The 24,379-nt window shown below is 30.9% G+C and overlaps 2 protein-coding genes across 2 annotated transcripts in view; both read left to right on the forward strand.

Annotated features, from left to right (window-relative positions):
* LOC106463156 (WD repeat-containing protein 75-like) overlaps positions 1–9,773 on the forward strand; it is a 46,577-nt gene extending 36,804 nt beyond the window's left edge. Inside the window, exons 17-20 of the mRNA XM_013923152.2 lie at positions 963–1,013; positions 4,615–4,749; positions 8,006–8,094; positions 9,390–9,773. Coding sequence (XP_013778606.1) covers positions 963–1,013; positions 4,615–4,749; positions 8,006–8,094; positions 9,390–9,636 — 522 coding nt within the window. The 3' untranslated portion in view covers positions 9,637–9,773. The remainder of the gene's footprint in view (positions 1–962; positions 1,014–4,614; positions 4,750–8,005; positions 8,095–9,389) is intronic.
* Positions 9,774–20,256: 10,483 nt separating this feature from the next.
* LOC106463157 overlaps positions 20,257–24,379 on the forward strand; it is a 44,170-nt gene continuing 40,047 nt past the window's right edge. The window contains exons 1-3 of the mRNA XM_022390586.1: positions 20,257–20,292; positions 21,823–22,018; positions 23,923–24,033. Of these exons, the coding sequence (XP_022246294.1) occupies positions 21,853–22,018; positions 23,923–24,033 (277 nt within the window). The 5' untranslated portion in view covers positions 20,257–20,292; positions 21,823–21,852. The remainder of the gene's footprint in view (positions 20,293–21,822; positions 22,019–23,922; positions 24,034–24,379) is intronic.

A 24,379-nucleotide genomic window follows, 5' to 3' on the forward strand; every position in this document is an offset into this window, starting at 1 on the left:
AGAAATAAAATGGCAAGAGTCCTTCCTTCAATATTTCGACATATTTCCCAAAATTTATGTTGCCAACGTACTCCACCAAGCTTGATCTCTCACCAGCCCAGACAACTCCCCAATCCATCACGCTGAAACCACCATACTTCACAGTTGGCTGCAATCTGGTTAGCCAAAACTCTTGGCGAGGCGTTCTCCAGACCCATATCCTTCCACTGTCCGAAAATTGAGTGAATCTTGATTTGTCTGAGAACAATACGGTCTTCCAAAAGTCCAGAGGCTTGGTCATCATATCACTTGCCCACTTCTTTCGTCTGACTATGTTGGCAGGCCTTAATAAGGGCTTCCGTTTAGCTGTTCTGCAACAATAACCCAATCTGTGGAGAATCCGTTGAACAGATTTTGGGCTCATCCCACCAACTTTGGCTACTTCTGCAGTCGTTATTCTGGGATCCATTTCGATGCTCCTCTTGACACCCCTTTTTGTCCCCTCCGATGAACCAGGATGACCCGGACGCTGCTCAGTTGTTTCCTTGCCGTGTTTCCTGAACTGCACGATGAACTGTTGACTGTCGAAAGCGGGATTCCCAAATTCTGCGAAATTTTCCGCTGACTTATTCTACCATCTGCTTGACCAACTATCCTTCCTCTAACAAAATCTGACAATTCAAGAGAACCTTGAGTTCTAGGCATGTTATAGCACAAGATAATTAGGGTGCGGACCTTTTTCATTTATATAATGCTCTGTGAACACAAATTAGTTAGCATAAATCAGTTAAATGACAAAAAATTAGGTGTCTATTTACTTGTGACCACTCACTGTATATATACTCAAATTTAATAAATGATCGAGACATGAAAAATATGAGGTTCAAATCAAAGAAGATATAACCATAGCTTTTTTCTTAGCCTTCTGCTCATGTTTATATTAAAGTATTTCATTGCTGTTTATTTTATTTTTTTTACTTCAGGAACTGTTAACTATTACTGATGAACCAGACCCAGAACCTGAAGATTCACAGGTAAAATGTTTTTGGATGTTTATTTTAGTTAAAAAGTTATAAATATAAGTAATTTAAAGAAAAGTATATTATGCCTAATATGAAGAGATTTAATTTATGAGTCTAGGCATGGCATAGTGGTTATCTTACTATACTGTATAGTGGTTTGCATCCTATTACCTCAGAATTGGTCTCCTCAGTTTGGGGGCTGTGGATGCTTTATAAGAGTGATGGTCATATACCACTGTTCAATTAAAGTAACCCAAGAGTTGGTGGTGAGTGCTGTTGACTATCTATCTTTCATCTAGTCCAGTGTTTCCCTACATTTTTTGCTGCAGCGCCCCCTTTAGCAAACAATGAACATTCATGCTCCCTTCTAATATATTTTTAGACCATTAAAATATGTTGCTAAAATGAAAATTGTAAGGCAATAATAGTCAGTTCTTATGGTTTAATTTTAACAAATATAACTATGAAACCCTCAAAACTTTTTCTGTCTGTCCCCCTGACACTCCTTCAAAGTTTACTGCACCCCTGAATTTTAAAAATGCACACTAGGGGCAGTACCACCCAGGTTGGGAAACGATGATCTAGTCTATCAGTTCAAAATTAGGAACAGCTTATTGCAGTTAGCCCTTCTGTAGTTTTGCATAAATATCCTAAATAAACAAACGGTTTAATTTGTGATTGTATTTATATTTATTTTGCATATTTTTATGTATATTTGGAAGAGTTATAACAAACATCAAATTTTTATGATTGTACATTAAATTGAATGCCACATCCTGTTTCATACATTTTAGCTAACTAATATTTATTTTGCTCTTTAATTTTGTGATATAATTTTGGTAGGGGCTTTAAATACTGATACTAGATGACAAAATTAAGTTATTTGAATTGGTTAAGGCCTTTCCAAGAAAAATAAGACATTGATTATTTAAAATCTCAAGTAACAGATTAGAATTGTTTCATTTTAAAGTAGAAATTTTCAGAGAAAACTGCCCTTTGAAGAGATGGATATTGTTATGTCAAAATTCAATAGTTTACCATATATTAAAAGGGCATTAGGCATATATAGTTATGATGCTCTCAACTGGTTCACTAAAGCTAAAGTTTACAATAAAAAAGTAACTTTCCACTTTTTGTTATCATTCAAAATTCAGTTGATAACCATTACATTAAAGTTGTATGAGAAATATATATGAACATTTTTTTTTATCATTTGAAATAGTTATAACCAGTACGTCTAGGTTCTGTGAGAAATTGAAATTACATAAACTGGCATGCTTTTTTTTATAACCATCTGTTCATCAAAATTGTTTTATACAAAGTGAAAATGCAATTTCAGAATACCAAACCAAAAAAAAATACCATTGTCAATAATCCAAAAATATTGACTATAAGACTGAAAATTTTTTCAGTTTTAATTAGGTTAATATAATTATTTAATCCAGAGTGGTATTTTGTTAACCATACAATATGTCTTCTTAATTTTTGTGAATAAGGTCTTAAAAAGGTTCTTTTGTTTTAAATTCATTATTAGTAATTGATATTTTTACCTTTTACAGTGAACATTCTTGAGTTTGCTACATCATCTTTATATTATATTGATAGTAGGTTTTAAGGAACTTGTTATGTACATAAAAATAATTATCTTAAATAAATGTGTCACTTTTGGTAGTCTTTAGAAGCGTTCTAAACAGAACAAGCACGCAATATAAGGGTAAGTTGAGCTAGGCTGACATTAGAGTGGCTAGAGACTAAAAATTTCCAGGCTCTCTTTAATGTTTAACTGCACATTTAGCTGGAACATTATGCTCAGATAAAAACTTGGTAGGTTATACTAGTTGCATTTCCTGGCCACAGTGACATCTGATCTTTTATTATAATGGATAAGTCACCTGGTTAAACTAACATTTATATATGATCAAGTTTTTAATGAATAGACATGAACAATTCTTAATTCAAAATACATCATGTAACAACTTTAATATCAGGAGTAATGTTGATGGTGAGTTAAGTTTGTTTTTTTTTAATTTGAAAACTGTCTTTCTTTAGCTTAACTTAGCACACCATCTTCATATAAAATGTTAAGTTTTTTCCAATTGATTTTGAAAGAACAATTAAGCTATAACTTTGCTAGAATCTACACAGTTTCTCAGAAACTAAGAAAGTAAAGACAGAGGTTGAGTAAGTAGTATTAAAAAAATTTAAATCTCATCACATCGTTATAGTTCACATTGCTATGTCTGATAATGCTGTATCTGTTGATCACACATCTTGACAGTAGCTTTGCAGCATAGTTTCCATTGCAGAAGGCTCCATCCTAATTCTTTCATATCCAGAGGCCACCCCACTTACCTGCATGCTTTCCATAAGCCAATCTAGTATACAAGGACAGCAGTTTCTTAGCACCTGTTTTACTGATTGTATAGATGCCCAAAAAACACTGCATCTTAAAAATTGATTAGTATGTCTTTATATGAAATTTAATGAATATACATTTCATTCTCCAGATACTTGAGACATGCGATGGTTGAAAAGATATGTCATGAAGCAAATTATGAAGGTTTTCAGATGGAAATAGATCCTTTTTGATTATGTTGCATACTGTTGCCTAACACACATGAACAGTCTTTACCATTGACTTTTGTGTTGGTGGATTCTCAACTATTACAAAATGCTTAACTTCACTTACCACTTCTTGGATTTGATCTATTGCCGGCTTCTTTTTGGATGATCCTGGTGACCCTAGTTGTTCCATATTCCTTTGTTATTTTCCAATCTTTGAAATTTTAAATCGTCAGTTTGAACACATCTTTATGATCTGAGAGCATGAGAACTGGCATGCCTTGGTGGTTTAAGGCACTTGACATGCAATCTGCAGGTCATGAGTTTAAATCCTGTCACTGAACATACTCACCCTTTCAGCTGTGAGAGAGTTATAATGTCACAGTAAAGTCCACATTTTGTTGGTAAAAGAGTAGCCCAAGAGTTGGTGGTAGGTGATGTTGACTAGCTCTATTTCCTCACTTCTAAATTAGGAATGGTTAGTGCATATAGCCCTTGAGTAACTTTGCACAAAATTTGAAAAACAAAAAACAAGCTGATTGTATGAATATTTTGCTTTGGAAAGAGCTCGCTGGTACATACCTTTTCCAAAAGCAATCAATTTCAAGGGGCATCACGCAACCTACAAAATGTCAATGTCAAAATGTAGTTCCAATATATGTCATTCTACTGCAGATTTATATTAGCAATGGTTGTCATGTGACTTGCCAATTTACATGTTCAAAATTATTTCAAGGTAACATACTCAACCCTCTGTATTACCAATTATTTTTCTTAACATAATCACTATAATTTGCTATTAAGTCATTTCTACAGCAGAATGTGTTAGTTTTAATTTTTTTTACTATATTACCAGCAATATTACTATTCAAGTGTATAGTAAAGTACTGTGGATTTAATAGCATTTTTTCAAACATGTTTGTTTGTTAAAATAAAATAGTGCAATATTATTCCATACTAAAATAATAAAAATTGTTAACTTTCAAAACATATGCATGTGGTTATTAAAGAAAGAATAAAAGTAAAAGTATGATTTTTTTTAAAAATCTAGATGAAGTTACAACAAAACTTATCCACCACACCATTTGGACAATTAATGGCTCAGAAGCGTAAGACAGATGTTGAGCCCTCACAACCTAAAACTCAACTGTCCCAAGGAATTCTGGGATTAAACGAGGTTAACCAGGTAAGAATTACTTTTAAATAATAGAGGAATTCTGCTACACATTTATAACACCAAATGAACGTTGAAAATTTGTTTACAGGTTTTTTATGTTTATTTTTGTATTAAAAGTCATCCAGATACAATAGTTTTCTGGAAATTGTCTTTGAATTGCTAGTTGAAAATGAGGCAGGATTAATTCTGTTGCATTACTGACAACTAAAGATGATAGAATTCAAAATTATTCTTTGATTTTCTTATGTAATCTGCTAAGGTTCATGTTAGGTCAGGAAATCTGTAAATAGACCAGACTTTTCTCTTATCAAAATCCATTAAACCTATAAATAAGGATAGTTGAATCATTCCTTTTACAATTCTCTTCCTCATTAATGCATTAAAGACTATAAAGAGAAGATAAAGGAATGAAATTTTCTTCTCTAAAAATGCCATAATTGAGCTCATACTTTGAGATCATGTGTTGTTTTTTATTTAAACAAAGTATGCTATGTAAACAGAATTGTAATTTTTTATGATTCATCAATCCATTGCTAGTTAATAATAATTTGGTAGCTATAGTTTTTAATATATTGCACAGCTTAATTTTCTGCTGATTTTGACATGTGAAATTTAGAAGATTGTTTGAAAAGTCACGTTTAATTTTAGTTGTAAGAATGCGGAAACGGGCACTATGTAGCATTTTTACCATAGAGAAAAATATAGTATGAAAGTTATTAAGTGTTTTTGTTAAAGTAACTATAGATATTGTAAAACTGAACAAACATAAAATACTTTATTGGAAATTTATTCTATACATGGAACAGTAAAAACTATTATGTATACATTGTTATTTCACCTTTAATAACATTGTGAGTAGTATTTGCTAATTTTTTTATTTAAATAATAAAATAGTTTTTAGCAAGAAGAAAATTTTTTTACTATTAGTATGTATACAGTAGTCTGTCTATATGTAAAAATGTATGGCACATATTTGGGTTAAATATACGAATGAATTTATTTCATTAGACTTATTTAACTACACTAGTTTTGCAGATAATAACAATTAAGATATTTTAGTTTCACTAAAATAGATACATTGTACTAGCTTTTACAGTAAAACTGTTGGTGATTCTAAGGACCAATAAGTGAAAGCAAATAAGAATATGTTATAATATGTCAACCACGCTACATCTGCCGTATCTAGTGCTGATAAAGCCTTTCACCCAATACCAGGGCTCATCATTTAGTGGGCTAAAGTACTAATATATCATTAGTTTTCATAAACAGCAACTGTTTTGGTGTGAACCAGATTACGGAAGTGAATTGTAATTATTATCAACTTCATTTAAGTAATTTACAATTCAGGTTTTTATGGTAAAAACTAATAACACAACATTATTCAGTTATTATTATTTTTAGTATTCACACTGATATGTAACTAATTAATTAATTGATATTTATTGTAAATATTTTACTTATAATTAACTATACTATCATTTGCAAGAGCTGGGGAACTAGAAAACTTTTCTTCTTGTTCCCAGAACAGGTCAAGCAACCATGGCATCAATGGGAGAAAACTATGTTAATTTCTTTCATAGGTTGTCCCTAAACTTTATGTTATGTTATCATAACCAAACAAGCATTATTTTCATTACTCTATAATTACTGCCTCATGCTTGTGGAACAATGTGAATTATTTGATTGTTTGTTTGTTAACCATATGTGTATAGTGAGGGGTCAGAATTCACTTGTGAATTGTCATGACTTTTTTTACAGACAGAGTTACAATCAAACTTTATGGATCAATCTACGTAAATAAAGTTAGCAAAAAAAACATGGATCATAATTCAAAGTATTGCATTATCTAATTTTAACTTTTGAAAGGAAATATTTAAACAAGTTCTTAATCTTCCGCATGTCACATGAGGCATCTCTCCTCTTGATTCTGTTGTTTTTGATTTTCTCCATTCACTTTTAAGAGACTCAAACTATATGTATTGACAGATCAGAATATAGAATATAAACCTCTCACCTTCTCCAATTAATAAAATATAAATAAATTTGTGACACCCACAAAAACATAGCATTTTGCTCTCTACAAGGACCTGCTAAAGGTTATAACTTTTCCCTGTATATTTATAGGCATTTCACCTTAGATTTTTTTTGTGTGATCATTATTGAGTTCCAAACAGCTAATATAATTTTGTAAATCTGTTTGTAGCTTAGTTAGAAAGCCAATTAAACTATAGTAGTTTTATGACATTCTCTATTTTCTGTATGATAGTGTTTTGTGTTCTAAATTTCACATTTGATATAAACACTTAAAGTATTTTTGAGCACTGGCATTCTTACATAAAAGTAGGCCTATGGTGCTTTGTCTGCTTACAGCAAAAAAAGCAGGAATCCAGTGATTAAATACTAAGTTTCTTGTCTTTTATGTGTATAGTTATTTATTGTTATGAACATAATTAAAATGTAAAAATTAGAAATTTATTAGGTTAGATAAAGAAATCTAAACAAAAATTAAATAAATTGATCACGACAGTCAATATCATAGTATGCTATATGAATGAGTCATGTTTGTAATTTGTCATGTTGTGCTTGTAACTCAATATTTTATTTACATCTGTCACGCTGTGATGAATAGCTTTCTGCATACACTGAGAGGGTCTAAGTGCAGCTGTAAAGCAATAAAACTAAATGAACCGAGGTTTGAAAAGTCTGTTATCTTGGGGTAAAAGAATAAATAGTTTGTAATTGTCTGTTACAATATGTCGTCATCCTAGAAAGAAAAAGGGGTAATTTATGTTTATTTCATATTGTTCAATTTTTCATTTTACTTTATACATTGTTGGTTTTATTAAATATAGTGATAGGATAGAGAAAATAACATACAACATAAAATTTAACTAAAAGAAATATTTGATATTCATATAAGAGGTTCTAAAGGTTATGTAAATAAAATGTGAAAAATGTATTATGGTAAAAGTATTCTTAACATGAAAATTAAATTTCACTCAGAATATTCAGAGTCAGTAAATTCAGACAAATCTGTAGTAAGAATACTTTATTAAAAATATTTTATGTTTTTGAGTACAACATACTTGTAATGTTTATTAAAAGCTTACCAAATTTTGTGAAGATATACTTAGTAAAGTTGGAATTATAATTAACATTACTATAAATAGCTTCATATAAAATGGTTTGGTGCAAAGCACCAGTGCCATTTGCATAGGGTTAATAACATAAGTAATTTTAAACATATAATATTGATAATTCACAGATCCTGGAAGTCCCTTCTCATGTCCTCCCTCCAGTAGGACTTTTGTGTTCAAATTTCATGACATCATTGCTGACTCATCAAACAGCAAAGTAAGTAGATAACTGATTGTAATGAGTGGAACTTTAAAACATTAAGGAAAGAAAAATGCTGAAGATTGTTTTCATTTAGAATAAGCACTTTAATCGTAAGATTAGTTCACTAAAATAAAGAAGGAAATGTATAAGATTAATGACTCGGGAAGAGCTGTTTACCAGTGGTAGTGAGAAGAGTATATTAGAATGGTAATCTTGTTAAAGATAGCTGTATTTGTTATGGTGCTGGCCTAGAAAAATGATAGGTTTATATTAGGACTGTGACTATAGAATAATGTGTAAAAATTTGTTATTTAGGAATATGGAGTTATCCTTAAATGAAAATATTCTGACCTAGAAAATATATATATACAGTAATACCTCAATATAAGAAGTAGATGCATTCCTAGAGCTTTGTTTGTATATTGAATAACTTATAACATCATTACTATGAGGATGTGTTTCCAGCCTTTGTAACTTACCATTTCATACTATAAATACTTCATAACTTACAATTCATAATGTAAGCAAAGACAATTTATTTGAAAGTAATATTATAAAGTACTTTATACTGTATAGTATTAAAAACTGACATAAATAAAAGAAACATAGTGTACTGCCACCTGCTCTGTTCATGGATTTGGTGGGAGAAGGGGTGGGGAGGGCTGCCCGGATCCATCGATGATGAAGGTCCAGTTTAAGGATCTCCTTCAATCATTGATGAAGAGGAACATTGTTTTTAGAAGGAATGAAGTTGGAACTGTTTTGTTTTCTTCAGCTTCACAGACACCTATTATAAAGAACCCTGCCCAATATATAAAACCTGACAGCCGAGACAAATGTTAACAAACAATATACGACCATCTTGATGGGAAACGCTTAAGAATCCATATCTTATTATTATATTCATCTTATTTATATTGTAGTGTAGATCAATAAATTTATTATTTATTTATTTATTATTTTACTTTATTTTTAGCTTTCTCTGAAAAATAATGATAAAAATCCAGAGTTTGTTTTACTGAAACTTCATTTATCAAACGTACACATAACGAAGTATTACTGTAGTTTTCAAATTATGAAAAGTAACATTTTTGTGATATAAAAAATGCTAAACTAAGGTTTTTATACTACCTATGATTTGTGAAGTGTAATTTATTACAGCCCATTTGATTTATTTGTTACTCCTGTGTTTTCCACATGTAGTTTGATGTTGATTATATGTAATATTTTCAATTCTTTTATTGAGAAAATCTACAAAATCTGCCTTAATATTAAAGATACTATTATAGAACAAAACTATTCTTTTGTAGAACTTGGAATTTTCAAGAAAGTGATGAAGAGGAAGAAGACAGGAAAGAAAAAGATAGCAGTCAGTCAGAAACAGATGAAGAAGATAAACTGGGAGTAACAATAACTAAAAATGACAAAGAAATTGCAATAAAGAATGAAAAACTGGCCGGAAATGAACTCAAAGTAACACAGGAACAGTTAATAGAAAATTTAACATCTATTGAGTCAGAAAACTATAGTTGGTTAACAGAATTATGGTGTGCATGAGGTGGTTAAACTGCAACACATTCACGGACTGTTGAACAACTAATATGTGCTGAAGAGGAAAATACACTGTTACAAAAAGTTCTAACATATTTTGTATATTTTTACAAGAAATAAAAGTACTTTGTAGGTTTAATTTACCTTCTATAATGTTTTTCAGTTTTTCAAAAAAACATGCACTTGGGTTAGAACTGAATTAGTTTGTAAATCAGTAGCTTAATGTTACTATTTTAGTACAGTTTTTAGAAATCTTCAACAAACTTTTAATGAGTAAGTTTTCACATATACATGGATATATCCAGCATTTATAATTCGGAATATTTCTAAGAAACTGAAAATTCTATTTTTTGAATAATTTTGAGTTGGAAAAAAAAAGTACAATTCAATCCTCAAGAGCATGGTTTATGATAAAATATTACATTCAGTTGTCAGTTAAGAATTTAAAAGAATCTTTCATCCTTGATAACCAGTAAATAGTTCTAAGTTTTTTTTCCTGTATTTTTTATCATCATTTTGAATATTTTTTTTCATGGATGTTTGCTTGTTTCATAATTGCCTAAGTATATCACAAGCATGGGGTTAAATTCTACAGGTAACTCTTTAAAATAATCTTAATCTTTCACCCCTTGTGAATTAAAACTGCAAAATCATAATGAAAAATTTAAATTATTTTTTGCAACATTTGTTATTTAAAATATATGATACATTTCTCTATAATTTTGCAAACACTGAAATGGATTTATCACACCTATTAGTAATAAACAATAGCAATATCTACCCTATTAAGATAGAAATTAGCTACAATAAGTGATTTATAATGACATTTATGGAACATTAAACCAGGTTGTGAAGTAATACCTAACTACTTAAATATTTTTTATCAAGAATTGAAAAATTATTATTACACCACTGAAAAAAAAATCTTTGCTTTCAACCAGTTTATTTTAGACTGAACACTTTTGACCAATTTTTTCCATCAGACTACTGGAGAAAGTGGTTTACAATTCATATATGAGCTTCAAACAGAATTATAAAGTTCTTCCAGTAAGTTCTGTATTTGGAAATAATTTTTTATTGAATTCTTCCTACTCATACATTTTTTGAACAGAGTTTACATTCCTTTCTAAAAGTAGGCTACAAAATACGAAATGTTTTTCAAATGGCATGTAAAGGAGATCTAAATGGTTGTTGAAAAAATAAATTACATAGATCCAATTATGTAAACTCAAATTAAATTTTAAAAATCAGTGAATTTATTTCTTGAAAAAAAACAAAACTGAAACTGTATTGTGCCAATGAGGAAATCCTTACAATTCACTGAATCCATTGCAGGTCAGCCATGTTCTTTGTGGTACTCCTCTTCTGAGTCTTGAATCAGTCTAATGGATTGCTTAATTTTCTACCAGGTAAAACCTTTGACACAAATCAGCAATGACTGCCTCTCAATCCTATACTTCACTCAAGCGTTTAGTGGAGTCTAATCCATATATCAATATTAAGCATTGTGCAGTGTGTCCTGGAGACAAGCCATCCCAACCATTACCTGCCTGAAATGCTTCAGAAAACAGTCTAAATCTTCATTTGCAGCACTCTTGAATGTTGAGGGTGAGATTTATTTTTTTTTTTTTCACCTAGCTCACAGGAACCCATGGTAGTAGCCAGAATGTTTTCCTCACAAACTAGGCCAAATGACTAAGATGTCCTTAAAATCACAGGTAAACATATTCAGGTACTCTGATTGTTGGGCAAATAGTAGATCCCTGGCCTTGGACAGCAGAGCAATAAGTTGCATTAGTATCTTGTTCATCAGCTCTACATTGTCCCAGTCTCCTTCATAATTGCCTTGGCAATGTACCTCATGGCTCAGATAGGCTCACCATTTTATGCCTGCCATCTCACCTACTGTTAAAATAGCTCCTTTTGGTGGACTTTGTTTACTAATGGCTCCTCTAGTCTCTCCTGATTGTCTTTTTGGGTGGCCTTGACCAGAGCTGTGGTTGAGTTACTCTCGCTGGCAAAGGCTTGGGAGTCTTATACAGACTATCCCATTTGACAACATATTTCCACTGTACCCTTAGTCATCCATGCCAGGATAGTAATGAATTCAATTCTCAGGGAAAGTGTCAATGGTCATTATGGGTTCATCAAACATCAGTGGCTCTCTTTCTTGACTTGTCAGCTACAACCCTCACAGTGATACTGTTAATCTGTAGAATATGGCCTGAATGAAACTAGTTTACCAATTGATTTGTTGTTGAAATTGTTTATAATTAGCTTTTAAATGTTTTGTGCAATGTGTGTGATCTGTATGTACAATTGTATTAAGTAAACACAATATGTGATCATATTCACAAGGATAAGTTTAGTAACAAAAAATCTTTATGTGAAAAATTTAAGTGATATGATTATTTCATGGTCTTTAAGAAAACTATGATATTTTGCTAAATATTGTGGTATTTTCCATGCAAAACGGTTTTCCCGCAGAGCAGTCATTTAAGCCTGCTAACTGGAGATTCTTAGAATACATGACTACTATTGATTTCTCCAACATACAACTGGGATCACAAGGCGAAAGACTCAACAATACAATGAAAAGAAAAAGGGCACGTGTTCAATGGTGTGTTGAACCGATAAGAAAAAAGTTAAGACTAATTCAATAGCTCTTATCAATTATGTGTCCCCCTTGTAAGTTAACACCCAAAAACAATTAACTAGAACTAAAGTTACAGTTTAATGTTACTGTTACACAAAGCTAAATCCAAACTACAACTTTAGTGACAATAATACAAGTAAAAAATTTCTAAAACTTAACTAAGCTACAGTCAAAGTACAAGTGAACAAAGGCTTACACTCACTTTAAATCAAAAGTTAAATGAATGTAGCCTAAAAGTTACTAAATGGTTTCTAAAAGTTATTCTTACAAAAATCCTTGGAACAATTTCAAAACTCTCCAAATCTCACCATTTTCCAATCCATCGACAGGAAAATATCTTTCTATTATGCAGATGCTATTCCTCCCCAGTGGTAAGTCTGAAAGTTTGTAACACTAAAAACCAGGTTTCTATACCTGCAGTTGGTATAGCACAGATAACATACTGTGCAGCTTTGTGTTTAATAACAAACAAACTAAACAAAAGCTATCTTCCCTACAAGAAATTTGGTTAATTGCCAATTAGCAAATCCACATCTTACTCTCAAAATAGGGAAATTTTAAATGTTATTTGAGCAAATTTCTGTGTCCAAACTAATAACTCTTAAAAATGAAGTAATTTTACAAAAAAATGCATCTTAACTAAGGGTATAGCAGGCACATACTACTGTCCTGTACTTCAATATTTTATTTTTTCTATTTCAATGCTTCTATATCAATGGGAAATTCGTCCAAACATAGACACAGATATATCTTTTTTTTTTTTGTACATGTGTCTGGCTATACAGAAATTTCATATATAACAAATTCTTAGCATATTTGAGAAATAGTCAATATCCAGAACTTATATATGTCAACTACAGGAAGTACAAACTTACTGCACTGAGGACTAGTGATTAGGTTGACAGCCTGTAAAGTTGAAGAACTTTAGCTAGTTTCTTGTTACCATAAAAAAATAAAGAGAATTAAGCTCTTCACTTTGGAGTTATGGTGCATTATCAGTCAAATTCCAGCATTTAATTTCACAGTAATATCTCAAAAGTCAGTGGTGTTAACTGGTTGCCTTCTCTTTAGTCTATCACTTCAAAATTTGGGATGGCTAGCAAAGATTAACCTTCAATCAGTTTTACTTAAATCAAACGAAACAAACTTATCCTTCACAACTTATAACTACTGTTCATTTTTTCTCTAATAATACATTCATTATCTACTTTTTAAATGAAATATATTTATTAGTGTTTAGTCTATGTGCCTAACTTATAAAATATTCACTGGCATGCCACTCATAAGATATTACATTTCATCTGACAAGACGTTTGTTTTGTTTTCTGTTGTTTTTTTTTTGGGGGGGAGGGGGCAAAGACCCCTTGTGGTATCTAAAGAAATAATTGATTGATAGAATGTGGCTGTGAATCATGTGGGTCCTTTGAGCCCCTCAACAGAGTGCACATATTTTATGCTAAAGCCATTAATTTTACTTCTTGTCTTTTATTTTAATCCAACTACCACTTCTAAAGGAACCACTTTTCTACTTTCCAGTATAACCATAGCTGAAGGTTGGGACCCCAAAAAAATAAGCAAAAATTTTCTGGTAGTAAATGACTATTATTGCTGTTCATAAGTCCCATGTTCTGATCCTCTTATGAATAAACAAGTTTTAAGTTACAATTTATAAATATACAGATCAAATACAAAATTATTTTTAAAATATGTATATTGTTACATCTCTGGTCGTTAGTTAATTTTCCGTAAAAATTCTTTCCGGAGAAACTTTAGCGATACAAGTCTTTTCTTAAATAAAAGTGGTTTATTCTTTCTGAATACAACTTTACAATACACTTAATTTCCACAGTCACACTATAACAAATGCTATAATTCACAACGAACGACTCATGTGCTTGACTCAACTGTCAGTCTCTATCTCTGTCTGCAGTTCAATTAAATTGTTGCCGTCACTTCTTGGTGGTCTTACATACAAGAATACCGTACATCTAGTAAACACTCGAGGCTTCACGAGGGGCATGATTTTTTTAGAAGTTCATGACGTGTTACTAGCGTCATGTGACTTCCGCTGTCGTAACAATATTATATATGAATAAATATTTTGTGCTATTGCTGTACTGTTTTTGTTCAACATACAAATACTACTTGTATATCTATGATTCTATAATACATATGGACCTGTATATAGGGGCACCATGAGACCTTAATCTGGTCCTGCATATAACCATTTACTTTTTTTTGGGGTAATTAACAGAAATCTACTTATTCAGCAATTTTTTCATTTCTAGTCTATACAATGTTCTGTCTTCCAGAATGTTTTGTTGCTCAAGTAGCATAACCTCTGTGTAGCAGTACTCACTGTGAAATTACTGTGTATTAAAAGTTTGTATCGAGGAAGATTAAACTGGGTTAATCAAGAAAGGACTTGTATCGCTGAAGTTTCTCGGAAAGAATTTATACCGGAAATTAACAAACAATCAGATACGTAACAGTATAGACTTCAAGTAGCTTTGTGTGAAATTCAGTAAACAAAGAAATCTATAGTTTCCTGTTTACACCTGTGTTGATTCCTTTCCTAAGCTACATTTTTTAACACATTCATCTGTCTGCTCATTAATTATAAGTTCTTACAATTTTTTTTTATTTAGAGAAAGTATAAAGAAACATTCAGGTACAAAGAAAGTACAATAAAACTTCATTTTAAGATGGTTAACTTGAGATGGTTAATGTTTGCTATTAATTTCAAGAGTAATTGTGATATTATACTTCAAAGGAAAGAAAATTTCTAAAAATATCCAAGATCCATTTTTTAAGTAAAATTAAATTATGCAATAACATCCTTTAGTTTACTAGTTTGTTTCTCAATACTAAGTGTTATTTGCAGGTCTCAAAATTAAAGATAAATTGTTGATTAGTATTGCTAGCAAAAACTACAAGGCACTGCAGAACAATTGCTAGTACATGTTACAAAAGGAAGATTCACAGGTTCTTACTGTCAAGTATCAATTCATTATAATACAAGATTCTAAGTACAGAAGGTTACTATAATTGTGGTTAATAAGTTTCAGTGTTTCGCTGTACTAGCTGGTGACAGGGCAGGTTTGTGATCCCCATTTCAGCTGCAAAGTATACCGAGGCTAAATTAAATATTAGGAAGTACGGATGGCAAGACCACAGATTAACCTTAATTTTGAACAATAGTTTGATTGGATGCTAAAGCAATTAGCATATTGGCCAGCCTGCTAGACTCATATCATGAAGCCTTTGTAATGCAATATTGTGGTTAGAAATACTGTGCTGAAGTGCTTGCTCATTGGGGGTTATAATGAAATAGAAAGCATTTAAGGCTGCAGATGTCTACCCCCCTCCAACATTCCATGGTTAATACAAATTTTAGGTTCATTGCCTTCTAAATCTTTGCAACTTTCAGCATTTAAACCATAACTAACTTATAATAATAATAGACAGTGGAGTATTAATTGTAGACTTTAGGTTCTTGAACTTGCCCCTCGTCTACCAACTCTATAGTCAACCAAACTAGGCAGATAATCAATGCTGATTTTGGAACACAAATTCCAGAATTTATGCTATAAACTAGACTTATGGGGCACTCTTATTGAAGGAGGTAACTTCATGACAGCCCCCCCCCCCCCCACACCACACACACACTGACTCTGGTCCCAAATTCCAGAATTGTGTTGCTCTGCAACCTGACTTATGATGTAACTTTGTTGGGACAGGGTAACTATGCCAGCCCTCCACTGATTTGAATCCACAAAAATCTTGGCACATTTAACAGAAGAAACCTGATGAAACTGTATAAACTCATTAAAAATAACAATACTAAAGAAATATATTTCAATTCCAAAGTTTCTTTTGCTTTCCCCATCAACTACTATAAATAAATTTTATTTTTGAAATATGCTATCAACAGTTTAATGTTACTTTTGACTTGTTTAAAGCATTTATTTAATTCTAGCTGAGAGTCAGTTATTTTTATCCTTATAGTTTCAATAGACCTACCATGACACTTGTCTTTTAATGTTTTAATAGTTTATAATTTGATGTTGTAAGTTAGATCCTATACAAAATAACAAAACTATGTCAGGTTTCATATCAATCAGTCAGTGGGATGGGCTGTCATGAAGGTACCATTTCACAAAAATTGACCCATAATCTAGTTTTTAGTACAGCACAAATTATTTGTGATACAAAGCATTATAAAATCAGCACTAAATATAAACCAAGTTTTATTAAATTTAGAGTTGGGGAGGGGGAGAGATAGTGTTCACAGGCCTGTAGACTTGTGGATCCAGGTGCTTGTAGCCTAGATACACCAGTTTCTTCTCAAACCAAGCACGGTTAACCTTTGTGAAATACTTAAAATAAAAACACTGTTACAAGTAATTAAAATGAGTTTGATATTCAAAAATATTTCAAACTAAAATGTGGCAGAAGATTTATAAATAGGATATATACATATTATAATTCAATAGAAGAAATAAAGAATTATGACACAGTAACAGTTAATTTAAAAAAAATAATGATATTGCTTGTAACAGCTAGTCTTGAATTTGCTAGTGGGACAAAAATAACCTAGCAATCAATTGCTAGTGCACCTCCAAAGGTTAAGGTTGAGGCCAGTATAAACTCCTGCTAATAGGGTTTTTCAACAAAAATGTAACTCTTCAAATTATTCTAAGCTATTAAATGTTTAACAGTATAATTATCTGTATTACTTCATATGTAAGGTAGTCACAACTAAAGAGTACTTGAAATTCTCTATTCAAGTTGCTTGAGTTTTGTTACTGTGAACAACTCTGTATCACAGTAGTTCCATAGAAACATTTAAACCAGAGATTAAACTTACTTACATTGCTCTTTTATTACAATGGTAAAGAATATTGACCAGAACAATAATTTACCAATTGTTACAAGTTTCACTAGTGCCAATACAATATGTTGAAATGCGCAAGACCTGAAATATTTTAAGCTATTACTAATATTCTATGCTAATGTACAAAATTTAAATGATTTCATCTAATAACAATACACTGATAATAACTTTGCAACTTGTAAATATTGATATGAATAATTTATTCCTAAGTAAAGACATTCAGTTTCTGAGGAACAGCTTTCACAAAAAATGTAATGTTTGTAAGTAATATCATAGGAATGTAAATAAATAATCAATAAAAGTTACTTTTGAATTTCAGTTCCTTCATGCATTTTAACTTCAGACGATTTCTTAATTTCCATTCTTCTCTTACTTAACTGTAACGTGTAAGGCTAGAATGACAAGAGATCCTGCTCTCAAAGTCAAAGTGCATTAGTAATATGTAATTAACATGTTCATGCTCTACAGCAAGGAGTTATAAAAATTCTTTTAAAAAAGGAATTGTTTAATTGATGTAACATAAATTGTATACAATGAGAAGAAAAACTATTCAATAGGCTATTAAACTTTTTGTAACTGAAGTTCAATTATATTTGTAATAAGACAATATTATTCAGTTTATTGTATGCTTTAGAAATACATTCTTTGTTCAGTCTCTTAGATTTTCCACAAACATTGTATAAGAGTATTTCAACCACACTGTGTCTGCCAAATAAATTGACAGTGACACATTTGGCTCAATACCACAACTTATGCATACATAATTGATTATAATCATGCTTCACCAGCTTTAAAAAGGCATTTACACCACAATAATTCACTGTTTCACAAGAAACCTTTCCTTCTTTATTAATTGTACAAGTAGATTTAATAGAAGGTTAGATATACCAAGTGTTGTCTGCTGCTTGCTTTACCAGTCATGATTACATATAGGGATTTTTTTATTTCTTTTTTGCATACAATGTAGATAGACTAAATAATTGCTTTCAATGATGAAAAAATCAAAACTTATTTTTAGGAAAAGCTGTTAAAATCATAAATGTTCCTCAACACTCTCATAAAAGTTTAAATGCTTTCACATTTTCAACTTACAAGAGTAATGACTGCTCCAGCAATATCTTTCCAAATTGGCGGCAGTTGAGGTGTATACACACACCTCCATTGCTTCCGTTGTAGCATGCATATTTTATGTTTTTCTTTTTTTATACATGTGTGGCTGGGCAGAGCTGACGAAACATCAATTGAATTGTGCTGGTGAGTTCATGCTGGTAAATGGCCCATCTCCACTACATGCAATATTATATAACTGGTAAAAATATTTATCACATAAACAGGACATTATTTTTGTGGTAAAATGTTATATTAGGTTAACCTTGCATCATTATGTAGATCAATTAAATGTACCTGATGATGCATAGATAACTTGGTGAAATATTGTGAGAACACAAACAAGGCTCTGTTTGTGTGATAACTTTTCCAGTTATTTGGTATGGTTTGTAACAAATTTCTTGCTAAGCTACACAAGGGCTATCTGTGAAAGACTACAGTGAAGGCAGTTAGTCATCACCACCCACTGCCAACTCTTGGGTTACTCTTTTACCAATGAATAATGGGCAAGCATGTTTGGTGGGATTTGAACCAGCGACTTGCAAATTGCGAGTTGAGTGCCCAAACCACGTGGCCATGTTAAGCATTTTTCAGTTATACTGACAAAGTAATTTCTTTAATCAATTAATATTGTATAATGTTTATAAAGGTCAACATTCTAGTAATCTATCTCCAATTGCAAAATATATATTTATAAATATTTCACAATAGTTAACATAATATATAGTGATTTATTTTATGTTAGTTAGATAAGCAATTTTTCAAATAATTTCTTCGCAGTACATTTCAAAATAAATGAGTGGATAAGCACATAAAAATAGTGCATATTACATGCCATTCCATTTAATTATAGGATAAATAAAGATTAATGAGTAATATATTAATCTAAGAACTACGAGAGTGAATTTGCTCAGATGCATGTATTATTACACTGAAGATTGGTGTTTAAATTTTTTTAACAGTATAGTAGAAAGAGATCCATATAGAGACTTCCTTTTCATGATGCTGAAGCATAATTAAAAACGACAAATAACTGAAACTACAAACAGTACAACGTATGCCTTACTCTCTCTCTAATGCAAATATGGCCATTTAGGAGGTATTTCCTCATTTTGCACAAACTTATTTCTATTGCATATAGATATTGTAAATGAACATGCATACAAAATAGCACAAATTTCCTAAATAATACACCATTATAATAGTATTAAGTCATATTCAGAAAACACTACCTAGTAAATGTAGGTTAAGAGCCAAACATTTTTCCTTTACAAACACATAAGAATTTCAAGTTCAAAAACTAAAAAAGTTCAAAGCCTTGCAACCTTAGTTTTATAGCATACATGAAAGTTATAACTGTAGAAATACATCTTCTTTGATCTTTGTCATGTCAAGTTACACTTGTGTAAGCTTCAATTACCATGTGGCATAAAAGTTCAACATCCAAGCAACCCCATAAAAAATGAAAATACAAAAATTGCAATTAACTGCTTTAAAGAGAATGGTCTATTATTTTAACCACTTTTGTCCCGAAAAGACACCTTGTCTCTTAACCCAAGTGATATATTGTCAATGATCAAGCTTCCACCTAAATCATGACACTAGCTAGTTAATTAAGTGGTTATTATTATAATTTATATTCTTAATTAATTTTATTATTTTCTGAGGCTAAGAAATGGGACAAATTATTTGAATCAACATTCAAGTATCCTACTGTACTTTTTCTGTAATTTTTGGTCATGATCTACATCTTTGTACTTTAGTTACATACTACACGATGATAATCATACGGTAATGTGTGCGAACAAGCCAATTTCTAACTACTCAGACACCACCTCCATGTTCAAGAAATCAACACAGTGCTTACATATTAAAATAATCAAATACGTCATATGACTTCATACGTCACAGATCGTGTTTTTTCATCGAGCTATAGCGCCACCTAAGGATAACTTTCCTTAATTTTGGTTGTGCGAGATTGAAGTTGTTTGAGTGAGGTGTGGTGAGTGAATTGCGCAGTATTTTATTTTCTAAACTTATATATTTGCTTTATAAAATATATATTTTTTAACAAAATGATATTTCTTTCTTGCTACTGATTTTTCAAAGATACGTATAGAAGCAGTAGTAATGTAGTTAGTTTAGGCAGTTTTAACAAAATGTGAACCCTAAATTTAGAAAACGTTTAGGCGGTTGCTGCCATTTTCCTAGGCGCGAATTGTAGCCCCAACGAGGGCGCCACTTGCAGGAGAGTATCTGTATTCAAACAAAGAGCGCTGCCGTTTAAATAACTGAAATGAATGTTTTGTGATTAAATAACAATACACTTTTGCATGTTGTTTTTAGTTTATTGTATAAAAATTACCCACTTGTTATGAGGAACATGCCAACCGAAACCTCAAGTTTTGTAAAAATGTAAATTGTTTTATCGTTAACGTTTAATTCATCATAATTATTAATAAATTATTACTGGCTTTACTCTAGACTTGCCTAAATTATTTTTGTATTCGTGCGAAAGACTTAAGTCATAAAGAAACTTATTAGCGAAAGTGCACAAATATTTTTGCTCTAATTAAGAACACGTTTATCATAGTTTACTGTGTCACAATAGTATAATATTATTAATAATATTACTAGTATTAGGCGACGTCTGTCGACACGAAAGTTTTGGCATTAAATAATTAATAATGACATAATAAAACGTTTATGCGTAAAGTAGTTTATTATTGCTAATGTTTTAACTTATAAAGTGAAAATTGAAATTTTATTTGGATTAGTATTGTCACTTAGGCTTTTAAATTTTAAGTTTTTAATATTATTTGTAACCTAAATGTAATTAAAACACATTTGTACCACAATTAGATTACAAGCTATATGTTTCATATAACTTATTAAAATTAAGTTTAAAATATTAATGCATTCAAATATGACTTATAGTTTCAAAGAACTACTGATACTAAATTCTTGAAAAACATTTGATGATGAGTTGTGTTGACACATGTATTTAGTTAACATCTGAACAATAAATAAACTGTTATTTTCATATTTTCTGAATTTACTGTTATTAATTCATGATATTTGCTGTAATTTGTAATACATCAGTGTATTTAAATTCAGTAGTTTAAATATGAAATGCCAGATAAGTGAAAGATGAAAAATATAATTTATAAATTATCTAACATCAAGGAACCTTTTGACACATCAAGGATATCCATACTGCCAAATTCATTCAACAAATAAAGAACTAATTACTAAATCCAGTCATGTTCCTCCAAGTACTCATCAGTTATTTTTATCAATTTATCCTGGGTTTATGCAGTGCTGTTCTATCCACTTTAATTAACATTTCAGCTACAATTTGAAAAATGACAGTTTTAATTTTTTCCTATCATAAAATAAGATTTTCACAGTTTTAAGTTAATTTGTTAGAAACTATTTAAACTTTGTAATGCTCATGGAACTTTGTATTCATAAGTACTGTATAATTTTTAAACTATATGTGGAGTACATGATATTTATTATAAAAAAAAAGTTTCAGGAATTGAAATGAGTATCCATTAGCATGATGGCAGGAACAAAGCATTCAGTTCCCACATCCAAAAAGAAATCTATGAAAAGGCATTCACTGCCTTATGGCCCACAAAAGAGAGTGGAACAGCAGAGAAGAGCATCTACATCAACTGCTAGGTCAGATGAGGCAAAGGAAGAAAAGGTTACAGGTGGAATGGGTAGGTAGTAATGTACATATTGAAGAACTTATAAGAGATTAAGAGTATATGAAGTCAGAACAACAAGTAAAAAACTTTGGTGGGGAATGTGAGAGAAAGCAAATGTAGAGAAGGATGACAAAGTTCTGCATAAGGCAGTGGTAATGATGGTTTTAAATCAGCCCTTGTGGACAGGATATGTCATGAACTTTGACAGTTGTATCAAACTTGTATTATTTTCTATACAGAAGTCTTTTGGACTTCACCTTATCAGAGTTATTGAGTCCGTGACCTACACTATGCTTCTTACTCTCTAATTCATTAAATTTGACTCTTGCTGAAATTTTTTATTTTGTTACAAAAAACTGTAGTCTGAATGTTAGGCAGTTATAAAAATTTAAGTGTTTCAGAAATGTTAAGGTAGTGTTGAAAAGCTGTGATCGTATATCAGTTGTGGTTTTAGATCGATAAAAATGGCAGGAAATATTAAGAACTTTGACAGTTACAGAACACCTGTGTTCCTAAATGTACATATAATTTTGTAAGTGATTGATTATGATTCTAGTATTCACTCATTTGAAATGTTGAAAATTTTCCCAGCAGTTTAGGAAATAGGAATGATAAAATTTGTGTTGAAATCCTGGCCAATGAAGTAACACTATTAAAATATGTATGCAGTTGATTGCAAAGTGGTGGTTCTTGTGGAAAGATTAAGAAGTAAAATGAACCAAGAGTGGTAGGCCAGAATGTCTTTTCTTGGTGTCATCGAAATAAGGAAATAATAGAGGATTTTGTTTTCTGTATACACATGGTATTATAGGAGAGATGATAATGGAAGAAAAATATGCACCAACCATATGAAGTGAAAATTATATACTTTTCAATGTATTTTTGTTAGACTTTAAGAATTTTACTTAACTTATAAAAAAAAAAACATCTATAAAGCAAGGTTTAGTGTATACAGTCATCACACACAGAGGCCGAGGAATTTGAAAATAGAATAAAGAAGTTAAAGGAAAATTGTTGTAGCTCCCCCCCCCCTTTTTTTTATGTCGGAGCCTGCATGTGCAAACAACTCATTCTTCTTAGCTATTTAAGTCGTTGGTATATTTTAATAAATTTGTGGTCAGTCACTCAACGTTATTTTATCTGATAATAATTATCTTATTCATTATATATGATAACAGGTGAGATCAAATATTCTTTTAAAACCAGCAATGCAACATTTCATTGTGTACCGTCAGGTTCCAATATCCTTGTTTGATTATCATTTTTTCTGTAGTATCATAGTCTGAAGTAAGAATGTTTTGAAGTTTTATTCCCTTTTATAACCAGATTACAAGCTAAGGTGAAGTAGTATGATAGAATTATAAGGAAGAGTTAGAATATCAGTGTGTTATATATGTACAGGTCTGAAATATGTGGAATTTTACTTGCAAAATAAATCTGGGAATAATATGGCCATCTTGTTCTGTAGAAAATTTTGGTATGCACATAAAATATATTTTTTTTTACAAATGTACTGTACAGTGTATAAATGCTATATTTCATTTATTTATATTGTATATTTTGCATTTATTATGTTAAGGATGTCCATGTTATAACTGCTGTATTTTTTAGCCCTAATTTACATTTCATATTTTGCATTTAAATATTTAGAATCTCTAGGAAGTTGCTTGCTAAATAGTAAATTTCAGTGTCAAACTTGTTGATCGCAGTTTCTTAAATGTCATTCTTAACAGTAATGAAAGTGAGAGAATATGTTTAACTGTGCTATATAAATGTTGAGGCATTGCATACCAGAATGTTAAGTGCTTACTATATGTGTGAAAATTTTACTGTAACTATCCTTTTTCATATACAACAATGTGAATTAATACCTTTGAGATGATTCTGAGAACAACTTGTCATGTTTTTGTGTGCAGATCACCTGAAATGTGGGCGTTGTGGATCAGTTTTTCACACACTTACTACCTTTATTAATCACAAGAGTATTGGTTGTCGGCCAAAAAAGCCATCAACTTTTTCATCTAAAGGTAAGTGGTTCTGTGCTTTTTGTGGTGCAGTGATGGAAATTTTGGTATCTCTCTCTCTCTCTTCTTTTTTTAAATTACATTTTTTCATAATTTATGTTATTTAATCCATTGTCTCTTGAATGCTGTATCTTGATTTATTGTTTCTTTATCTGAAAGTCATTGAGTGATTCTTATTGTATACTGTGCATTCTTTCTAAACTTTATTTTTGATTAAAATAACTGTTAGTTTCAGTAATTAATATCTGCATGGGTTCAATAGATTTGAACTATCTCGCGACCACCAAAAATTTAGAAAATAAACATAAATTATGCCTCTTTCATTCTAGAATGAACACAAAAACATAAA

Source organism: Limulus polyphemus, unplaced genomic scaffold, assembly GCF_000517525.1.
Source record: "Limulus polyphemus unplaced genomic scaffold, Limulus_polyphemus-2.1.2 Scaffold1338, whole genome shotgun sequence".
NCBI lineage: Eukaryota > Metazoa > Arthropoda > Merostomata > Xiphosura > Limulidae > Limulus > Limulus polyphemus.